This window comes from Bison bison, unplaced genomic scaffold (genome assembly GCF_000754665.1).
Source record: "Bison bison bison isolate TAMUID 2011002044 unplaced genomic scaffold, Bison_UMD1.0 scf7180017864134, whole genome shotgun sequence".
Lineage (NCBI taxonomy): Eukaryota > Metazoa > Chordata > Mammalia > Artiodactyla > Bovidae > Bison > Bison bison.
The window spans coordinates 8,442,186-8,453,740 of NW_011494706.1; the positions used below are offsets into that span (position 1 = coordinate 8,442,186).

General features: G+C 39.3%; 1 protein-coding gene across 4 annotated transcripts in view; it reads right to left on the reverse strand.

Moving 5' to 3' along the window:
• The window catches only part of CDK14 (cyclin-dependent kinase 14), a 668,333-nt gene that overhangs the window by 100,246 nt on the left and 556,532 nt on the right, over nucleotides 1–11,555 (reverse strand). For all 4 annotated transcript variants that reach the window (XM_010839815.1, XM_010839811.1, XM_010839814.1 and 1 more), the window contains 2 exons: nucleotides 7,914–8,053; nucleotides 676–817 (listed from right to left, as the gene is read on the reverse strand). In XM_010839815.1, the coding sequence (XP_010838117.1) occupies nucleotides 702–817; nucleotides 7,914–8,053 (256 nt within the window). In that variant the 3' untranslated portion in view covers nucleotides 676–701. The remainder of the gene's footprint in view (nucleotides 1–675; nucleotides 818–7,913; nucleotides 8,054–11,555) is intronic.

Below are 11,555 nucleotides of genomic sequence, written 5' to 3' on the forward strand. Positions count from 1 at the left end.
AGTCTGACATGCCTAGAGATTGTCTCATTTAGGTTCTACTTTCCATCTGCAGAATAGCAAAGGTCAAAGAATCGGAAAGAAGGAAAAGAAAAGGTTCGCTATGATAAGGATTGTACCAGGGGCCACGCAGGAATCAGAAGGGGGTGAAATGACCCAAATGGCCATTAAGCAAACCTGGGGAGCCCATGCCCTTTTCCAAGGAGGTAGACAGTTCAGTTCTACACACAAACTTCTGGCAGGAATGTGAGTGCAATACGGCTAGAGTTGCTGATTTTTCAAGAAAAGCCAGAAATCTAGACATTGTGTAAAATTACCCAATTTTAAAATGAGAGCAACCAACGGGAAAAAAAAATGGCATGGGCCACACACAGTAGGTCTGTGACGTAGATATTCTCCAAGATTAACCATTTCTAACCTCAGTAAAGAATGTGTGAGTAGGGAAATGATTTGCTTATGACTACAATGGTTTGCCTACGCCTATATAAATAAAATACCATTTTGGTCAGAATCCAGAAGGTGTCTAAAAATACGGAAATGACTTCAACTTGTAACGAAGGCCATAACAAACATAAAAGAGTCACTGGATAGAAAAAAACAAATCTGAAATATTTCATTTGAAAAGATCGACTTGGTGTCTTTTCACAATTATTTTCCAAGTAGAGTAGATCACCCTACCTGTGCTCTTGAGAACGCTGTGCGCATCAGTGCTTGCTATTGGATAGACTTTTGCCATAACTATTGTTTTTCCCAAAGGTCCTCATGCTTTCTCCGGCTTCCGGTTGCAATCTTACATTTGGGACGGTAAAAATAGAAGACACTGTGGACAGAATAAACAGTTTCCATTTATATGTTTATAATCGTCTCTTTCAAAAAGTGAGGTGGAAATGCAATGCTGGACGTCCAGTACATGAAACAAAATGGTATACGTTGGTCTTTGAAATTGTCAAGTTGTCACAGCCACACACAAACACACAGATTTACACACACATATGACAGGACAGTCTGACTTCCCCTCCAAACCACAGATCAGTTGACCTCTCATATTTCTCTGATCTAGACCAATTACCTTGAATTTGGAGATGCAATATTTTGCCCTTTCTTTGTGCCACTCTTCCACTCATTGTTTGGAGAAGTATCTATTGAGCCCCATACTGTTTCAGGCTTTCAGAATCCTGTAGTGTATAAATCATAAGGAAAAGAAACTCTGGTGTTTGTAGACTTCATTTAGGGCAAACAGATGATAAACGGGCCTTAGGAAGCATCACTATGAACAAAGCTAGTGGAGGTGATGGAATTCCAGTTGAGCTATTTCAAATCCTAAAAGATGATGCTGTGAAAGTGCTGCACTCAATATGTCAGCAAATTTGGAAAACTCAGCAGTGGCCGCAGGACTGGAAAAGGTCAGTTTTCATTCCAATTCCAAAGAAAAGCAATGCCAAAGAATGCTCAAACTACCATACAATTGTACTCATCTCACACGCTAGTAAAGTAATGCTCAAAATTCTCCAAACCAGGCTTCAACAGTACTTGAACCGTGAACCTCCAGATGTTCAAGTTGGATTTAGAAAAGGCAGAGGAACCAGACATCGAATTGCCAATATCCGCTGGATCATCAAAAAAGCAAGAGAGTTCCAGAAAAATATCTGCTTCTGCCTTATTGACACTGCCAAAGCCTTTGACTGTGTGGACCAACAACAAACTCTGGAAAATTCTTCAAAAGACGGGAATACCAGACCACCTGACCTGCCTCCTGAGAAATCTGTATGCAGGTCAGGAAGCAACAGTTAGAACCGTACATGGAACAACAGACTGGTTCCAAATCGGGAAAGGAGTATGTCAAGGCTGTATATTGTTGCCCTGCTTATTTAACTTATATGCATCATGAGAAATGCTGGGCTGGATGAAGCACAAGCTGGAATCAAGATTAATTCCAGGGAGAAATATCAATAACCTCATGCAGATGACACCACCCTTATGGCAGAAAGTGAAGAAGAACTAAAGATCCTCTTGATGAAGGTGAAAGAGGAGAGTGAAAAAGTTGGCTTAAAACTCAACATTCAAAAACTAATATCATGATATCTGGTCCCATTACTTCCTGGCAAATAGATGGGAAAACAGTGGAAACAGTGGCAGACTTTATTTTCTTGGGTTCCAAAATCACTGCAGATGGTGACTGCAGCCATGAAATCAAAAAATGCTTACTCCTTGGAAGGAAAGTTGTAACCAACCTAGACAGCATATTAAAAAGCAGAGACACTACTTCGCCAACAAAGGTCTGTCTAGTCAAAGCTGTGGTTTTTCCAGTGGTCATGTATGGATGTGAGAGTTGGACTATACAGAAAGCTGAGTGCTGAAGAATTGATGCTTTTGAACTATGGTGTTGAATAAGACTCTTGAGAGGCCCTTGGACTGCAAGGAGATCCAACCAGTCCATTCTAAAGGAGATCAGTCCTGGGTGTTCATTGGAAGGACTGATTTGAAGCTGAAACTCCAATACTTTGGCCACCTGATGTGAAGAGCTGACTCATTGAAAAGACCCTGATGCTGGGAAAGATTGAAGGCAGGAGGAGAAGGGGACGACAGAGGCTGAGATGGTTGGATGGCATCATTGACTCAATGGACATGAGTTTGAGTAAACTCTAGGAGTTGGCGACGGATAGGGAGGCCTGGCGTGCTGCAGTCCACGGGGGTCACAAAGAGTCGGGACATGACTGAGCGACTGAACTGAACTGAACTGATGATAAATACTCAGACAAATAAATCAACTAGTTCTAAGTGTTATGAAGAAAAATAAAGCAGGGACAAGAAACAGGAAGTGCCGTAGTGGAAGCAGGTCAGTGAAAGCTTCCCAGGTAAGGTATCTTTGAGCAGAGACCCCAAAAAGGTGAGAGGGCAAGTCATAGAAAGATCTAGAGGAAGATCAAGGATGAACCGAAGAAAGAGCAAACATCAAAGCCTTTCTAAGGAGAAGCAGGCAAAACAATCAGGAGGTTACTATAAGATGCAGGTGAAAGACCATGGTAGGTGACATGGGGTGGGTAATGGCAGGGGAGAAGTCAGGATGGTCTACTGATCTACTTTGAAGGTACGCTAACAAGGTATATGGAAGAACTGGGTTTGGGTGTAACAAAAGAAGAATCCAGGGTAACTTTCAACAACTGGAAGAATGACATTGCCATTTATGAACAAGATAAAGACTACAAAATGAGCAAGTCTGGGGGAAAAGATAAGGAGTTCAGTTTTGGTAATATGAAGCTGGAGATGCCTACTAGACATCCAAATGGAGATGTTAAGTAGGAGCTGGATATGCAAGTCTGGAATCAAGGAAGATGGGCCTGGAGATTGAAATTTGGAAGCTGTCAGTATACACAGATGATATCTAAATCATGAGATTAAATAAAATCATCTGGGCTCTTGGGAGTGTATGCAGATGGGAAGATCTGAGGATTAAGCCCCAGGGCATTCTAAGAGTGAGAGGTTTGGCAGATGAGAAATCTGCAAAGGAGTATGAAAAGAAATGTTTAGCTGAGTGAAAGGAAAATGTCCTGTCCTGGAAACCAAGTGAAGGAAATATTACCAGCAGGAGATGGTGGTCAATTGTGAATTATGCTGATGGGTCAAGATGAGGGCCAAAGATCCATGGATAGAGCCTGAAACCGACAGCTGTGGCATCTTGGGTGCAAAAGTTTGGCACAAAAGGATTTAAGAGAAAATGGAAGTCTAGGAACTGGAGCAGCGAATATATTTCAACAGGGTGAGTTTTATTTTTAAAAAGATGGCATGGAGATCCATTCAAGGCATGATGTTGTTTTAGGATAATATATAGGACATATGTAGGCATAGGTCAGAAACCCTACCAACAGAAGAGCTGGAAAGGTCCTCAGGGCTCACTGTGTCTCTAAATGAGAAGCCGGAAACCCACAGAGACTAGGGCACTTGTCCAAAGTTGCCTGGCTAGTTAATAGTGGAGCTGATGCTATAAAGCTAGAGTCCAGGCGGTCTGATTCCCAGTTCAACGCTCCTCACACTGCACCAATTTGTTGGCCTTCTTTTACTGTAGATCTGAGCTTTGTGAATTAGCAAATGAATGTAATAAAATCAAGGACTCCGCGCTATGAAGTGTATTTTGTTCATTTACTTTGACAAGGGTAGTTCAGCTTCAATAATTTATGTAACTTGATAGTATACACAGGAGAATGCCCTGTGGTGTATTTGGGGAAAGTAATGAATTTCTTCTAAATCAGCCCTCGATTTACTTCCCTGCAATTAAATCTTTGTGAAGAAGTGGGGCAAGGCTGTTGGGGTTTTGGGATAGAGGGAGAATGACAGGGTGCCCCTAGAATTAGCCAGCTTTAACTGTCAGATCCCCAGGTAACTGTGCCATAATTCTCGCTTGATGAATTTATAATTCCTTCTTCAGTGGCACACTAATATATTACTTCTAAATTTTGGTATTATGTAAACTGGTGAGGTTTTAAGGACTAGCACAATAAAGATATTATATTGTTATACGTTCTTCCAAAGCAAATAACAGTCTGGCATCAGCATATAACTTCATTTTTATAAGAATTCATGGAATGACTGCAGGGCTCTGTGTAACCAAGGTTCTAATAACATTTGATACTCATCTCAAAAGGTCTGCTACATTAAAAGTAGGCCAAGAAGGCTGGAGCCCACTTTGAACTTACTTTTGTTACAATCTTCTTCTCTTTACCTGGGTTTGCTTTTTGCTTGCATAAGTGTTTTCTCTTTGTGGACATTCTTTTCTTTAAAAAAAAAAAAATGCCATGACCTATCTTTAAGAATGTGATGCTGTGGACTTAATTGTATCCCTCCAAAATTCAAATCCTGGAGTCCCAATGTGATAAGCTTTTAGAGATGAGGTCTTTGGATAGAAATTAGGGTTAGATGCAGTCGTAAGAGTGTGGCCCTTAGCATGAGATTAGTGGCTTATAAGAAAAGGAAGAGATAGAGATGTCCCGGTTTTTCTCTCTCTGCCATGTGATGATAAGGGAGGCGCTGTCTCATCGGGGACCTTGATTTTGCAAACACCTTGATCTTGAATTTCTAGCCTTCAGAAATGTGAGAAATAAATGTTTATTGTTTAAGCCCCAGTCTATATTATGTTGTTATTGCAGCCTGAGCAGATTACGTATTAAAGTGAGGTTCCTAAAGCTGGTCAGTCTAAACCATGACTTGGTTGCTAAGACAACCCATTTATCGGTTCTGCAACACTTCTTTTCAAATGGCCCTCTTTCCAAATCTCCTTGAAAAGGAGGGTATGAGGATATGAAGATATGAAGATACTGGCGCTGCTGCTGCTGCTGCCATTTGCCAGGTGGTGAACTTTTACAAGACTCCACATTAACATAAAATTTAATTTTAAGAATTTCAAGAACTTCTAAATACATTCTGCAGAATATTAACATAGATAACAGTCACCACAACCAGTCATTTCACCTAAAAAGAAACTAGTTCCCAAAGTCTCCGGAGCCTAGAAATTCTTTGTTTTGTAAACATGTTTACAAGGACGACCACGTTGTTCGAGATGGGAAATGACTGTGGTATTTAAGACTGGGATTGTCCTTTCTTGCGACTGGATTTATGCTTCATAATGATTATCTACTAGACACAGAAATAGCATTTCTGTAACTCAAAATTGTTACCGGAGGCATTTAGCAGAATCTTGCTTGAAAAATATAATGATTTTTCATCTTTATTCTCCCCCCTTCAAAAGGTTTCACTGCCCCTGATGTTTAACGTTATGCAAAGGCGTGTTTCTGCCAATGAATATCGCCTTATGGTTATGCTTCTGCAAATAGCCTGCTGTGAGCTGATAAAGGGATTAATGCAGCCAAAATTCTTAATCTGTGAAATTACAAATTAAATTCTCATATTAAAAATACCACCCTGAGGTATTTTTTGTGGTTTTAATTCCCCTCTGGTGTTCTGCATACATTGTGCTTGTTAATGACGGGGACAAGGCTGTCTCCGTTGGCAGCCTGCTGCCGAGTGATAATGTGGAGGCATTTACTTACTGATAGAAACTGGATTTAACCACTGGCTGATAAACTAAGTGGCAAGTGGGTAATAAGTCCATATTAACAAAAAAGTACTACTACAGAATTCAGAATTCATAGACCATCAAAATCCCGGCTTAAACTCAATCATTAAGTCAGATGGGATTGAGATGTCACCAAGGAGGACTGCTATCAAGTTACAAGTTATACTAAAGGGGAAAACAAATCATGTGTTCGAATTCGATGAGCCAGAAACTCATTAGTTTGTTTTCAGTATGGGAAGATGTGTCACCAATTGATTATTTTTCTACAGGGATTTCATCTTTAATTTTTTTTTTTTTAATGGGGATAGCAGTAGTAATGATCAATGGGTAGACTACTGGAAAGTAAGTAGGGAATATCGGATAATATGGACTCGGAATATATAAACTACTGAAGAAGATTAGTACAGGGTAGTAGTGGGTTAATACATCTAGAATCACTTTAGAGTTAAAAAAAGAAGGTAATTAGAATTCATTGTGAGATAGAAAAGATTCAGGGTAGGAACACCCTCGAGTTGTTACCTGGGATTTAGTTGCCAAATAAAAGGTTATTGTTGTCAAGGAGATTCCAGTGCTTATCAATGGGGGAAGTCTAAAGTCTAAGAGAATAAAGACATAACTTTTATGTATGGTGCGTGTGTGCATGCTAAGTTGCTTCAGGCATGTCTGACTCTTTGTGACTCTATGGACCATAGCCCCACCAGGCTCAGCTGTCCATGGGATTCTCCAGGCAAGAATACTGGAGTGGGTTGCCATGCCCTCCTCCAGGGGATCTTCCCAATTTAGGGATCATCGAACCTGCCTCTCTTCCATCTTCTGCACTGGCAGGCAGGTTCTTTACCACCAGTGCAACCTGGGAGGCCGATGTCCATGGTAAGTGATGTATATTCAAGGATTAATAATGATATTATAGATATCCATCCATACATGCAGTATATGAATTTTTAAGGGAATAAGAAAAGAGTATGAGAAGAAATATCTCTCACTGGCATTTGGAAAGAATGTATCACCATTGAACAAAAGTGTTCTTACTGCAACAGTATTTTGCAAAATTTCACAAGAATTTTGTTTCACACTTTGGAAGAAAGATGAGATCCTCCCAGTCATAAATCCTCCCCCAAATATTTAAAATGTAATTGGAAAAGGCTGTGTAAATATGAACACTTGTAAAAACAAAACAAAAACCCACCCAGGAATGTGTTTTGTTTTAAAAGACCCAGAGAAGAACTCTGTATGAATACCAAGAGCATTTGTAGTTAAAATGAATTACATGTCTTCAGTTCTTACATGTCAATTCAGTGTATTAGCCAATTGCCAACTCTGTTCGTCAGCTCACTACATAGCAGCCCTTTTTAAGGTTATTGTTACAACCAAGATAGTCTCTGAGAATCAAACAGAAATGAATCATTTCTACTCCGTGTTCTGCAGCCAGTTAAAAAGTACTGTACGCATAAAGTACTAAATATGTAAATCATATTTTCCTTCTCCTTTATGACTGCTCAGATCATTTTTTTGGACACACACATAATCAAATACAAAGACATGCAGCTGCTGACTGCAGAGCAGAGATAGCAAAATAAGGAATCCATTTTCTTCCTGTGTCTGGTAAGCTCACAATTGAATGGCAGGATTCTACTAAATATATATGCACACTACCTCCCTTCCCCCATTCCATCTCTCTCTGTATACACATACACACGTTACGTACATATACATGTAATGCATATATTAACATAAACACACATAATATTACAGAAGCACAAACATGTGAACCCCTCTACATGTATGTTACACATGGATGCTAAAATCATGCCCCGGCTTCAATTAGATGTTTCAAACTTGTCATACTCACTATCAGTCAGTTCCCATAGCCGTGGGGGTAGGTCACTAAAATACTCGTGGCTCAAGGCAGCCTGAGCTGATAGTCTGTTCTTTGGGGAACACTGGAGGAGCTTGGAGGCCAGATCTTCTGCATGATTCACATAGCTGAGCCTGAAAACACAAGCAAAAAAGGGAGAAATCAGAACAAATAGAAAGTTCAAGTAAGACATGCTGTGGTTTAGTTGCTAAGTCGTGTCTGACTCTTTGGACCCCATGGACTGCAGCACACCAGGCTTCCCTGTTCTTCACTATCTCCTGGAGTTTGCTCAAACTTATGTCCATTGAGTCAGAGATGCTATGCAACCATCTCATCCTCTGTCTTCTGCTTCTCCTCCTGCCCTCAATCTTTCCCAGCATGAGGGTCTTTTCCAGCGAGTCGACTCTTGGCATCAGGTTGCCAAAGTATTGGAATTTCAGCTTTAGCATCAGTCCTTCCAATGAATATTCAGGGTTGATTTCCTTTAAGATTGAGACATTAGGCTCACCTAATTTTTCTGGGCCTATTTATTCCCGGACAAGAAAACAAGTTAAATTGGCCTTTGAAAGAAGCAGCCTTCACAGTAGTTCTTGAAGTATCTGTTACTCTAAACCAGGTTTCACTCTTAGTATCCTCATTGATCTAACATATTTCTATATGAGCCGAGGGTTGATGTTTTCAATATAGAATTAGGTCCCAAGGTAGAAAATTTCAGAACATAATTTATCAAATAGTAGCCAGAATTTGCTCAGAGAGTATATGTACTGCATACACATCTGGATATATTTACAAGGAAATTAATATAAAATAAGCAGGAGAATTAAAATAAATCTTCTATTAAATTCTCTAGTTACTAAAGTTACTTTTCCTTGAAGAATTTACATTTTCTTACATTGAATGAAAAATTATTGGAATAAATGCCCTTTCAAATATTAACAATTGTAATATTAATGTGCAGGTTAACAAAGGGGATGAGCTTAAACCATATGGGACTGAATCAATTCAAGTTGACCTTTAATACAACAGTAGATAGAAAATATGTTTCAAGATTACCAAAAAAACAGAAGAGTAAAATTTTCCATGTGGTACAACTTTCAAATGAGTAGCAGACCACACTGTCCAGCCCAGTCTTGTTTTTCATGGAATCTCTTTTTCACCTCTAAGAGCAATCAAACCCAGAGAGTTAACCTAAAGATGATGGTTAAACTCTTCCTAAGAGTGACTACTACTTACGAGTAGTTGAACATGTGTCAAGCACATTCTTACGCACTTTTCACAAACTCTCATATTTACTATTTGGCAAGATAACTCTGTTTCCGTCTTAACATCAGGGGGAGCTAAGTGAAAGTCAGAGAAGGTAATAAGTTGCCCAATTAGCAGGTTGAAAGGATTCCAATCCATCTAGAAACAGTTGACTCTAAAGTGGTTTGTATGTACCAAAACTCTCAGAAAGTTTCAAAAGGCTTTTACCCACAGATTCCAGAGTTTGTGCAGTAAGATGCAGTTAAGTCAGTGGCTCTGAGACAGCCAAAAGAATGTGAAGCAAAGCTGCATCTGCTAGTGGGTATTCTTTCAAAAGCCCTGACACTACAAAAAATTCAATTAACCAATAAACATTTTTCCTCAATGATCAAAAATTCTCTCCCTCCCCCTCCTCAAGCATCTCTTAAGGGCTGATTTAAAATTATTAATGGTGTGTGTGAGGGGAGGATGGGTTAGGGGTGAGGAAGAGGAAAAGAGCTCATGAATTTGGGAAGAGAAAGAGAAAAGGAGGAGAGCAAAGAAAAATATTACAGTATCCAAAGATCCAGTCTAAGAGACCTTCTTTCTAAATCTTTGTAGGTACAGGTCTCACTGATGGGGGTTCAGTGTTTGGCTACTGCAAGGGATGTTTTTAAAAAACTGATCAGCGTATTGGTTTTAAATTTCTACCTGGCAAAGAGAAACCTGTCTAAAGGAAAAGGAGGTGTTCTTAAAATTCTCTGTGCTTTTTCTCTTTCTTTTAATAGGGTCCAGGACCATCCAAGTCATTCTTTCCTCTTACTAAGACTATTTCGCTAGTAAAAAATTTTCATTAACATCTTGCTAAACATCAAATGCAAACTTTGAGATAGGTAGACTTCATGATAAAAACTTCAATTATATTGAATGTATAGTTTATGTGTAATCACGGTGAATAACATATTGGTATCAATTTTATACAGTTTTGATAAAACACAACATCAGAGCCAGACTGAGAGTAGATATGAGTTTTAGGCCTGACTCTGTTACAAGAGAGATGAACTACATTACATCTGCAGTCCTTCCAGCTTCAACAGGCCATGAATCATCCTTGCAGTGTGGTTTCACTATTTTGAAGAATGGTAAGTATCTAGATTTAATGTAAATGCATAAATAATATTTAAGCATGATAAATTGATAATATTTATGATAAATATCTAGTTTTAATGTATACACATCTGAATATAGGGAATTAATCAAGAAGACATTTCCCTTTCTCCAAATAGACCAAACTTGTTAATAAAGTCAATAAAACAATAAAATGCTTATTTGTGCTATTCAGTTTATGCACAAACATTTGAATTATCATATAAAATTTTAATTTGGAGAGTTTGCTATCTTGTATTTCAGGAACCACATTTTGGGCTTGCATGGTGTCTCAGTGGTAAAGAATCCTCCTGCCAACGCAGGAGACATGGGTTGGATCCCTGGACCAGGAAGACTTCACATGCCACGGAGCAGCTCAGCCGGTGTGCCACAACTCCCGAGACTGCCCTAGAGCCCAGAAGCTGCAACTACGGAGCCCACGAGCCACAGCTACTGAAAGCCACGTGCCCAGGAGTGGGTGCTCTGCACAGGAGACGCCACCGCAATGAAAGGCCCAGGCCCCCAACTGTGAGCCGCCCCTGCTCGCTGCAGCTAGAGAAAAGCCTGACCCAGCACAGCCAGAAACAAACAAATGACCATGTCCACTCCAGCTCTCCACACGGACTTGCCACCTCACAGTCTTCATCATTACCAGAACCTCTTTTTGAGTCCATTTAAATAGTCTGAGATATGATACTTCTGGGATGTCTTATTTGGAAGTTTTATCCCAAGCAATTAGTTAACTTTATCAGGATGTTAGAATGACTGTGGTTGTTTTCGGTCACCCACTGTGATGGAAGCCAAATTTTGTTTTATATATGGTAAAGTTAGGTCATTAAAAGCTTAGCTCTCTAGCACTGTTATCTCTTCCTGGTATATTCAGTTTTTAATCCTTCTATGATGACCTTGTTTATCTTTAATAAAATTTTCTGAACTAACATTTTTTTTTTTCTCATTAATGTAATGACCTCAGCTTTTTTGTTTGTTTAGTATTTGCCTGGTATACCTTTTGTCATCCTCTTTTATTTCACACCAGTAATTTTCAGGTGTCTCTCATAAACATTTCATAATCCCTGCCTTCTAAGGAGAAAATTTAGTCCATTTATATGTCATGATTACTTTACTGATATATTTGGAATTACTGCTACCATTTTAATCTTGCATCCTATTTTGTCCTGCTTTTATCTTTTCCCTCTTTCCCTATCTTTTTTGGATTGAGTTTTAAAATTCAACATTTTCCATCTTCTATTTTAGAATTTATACATTCCA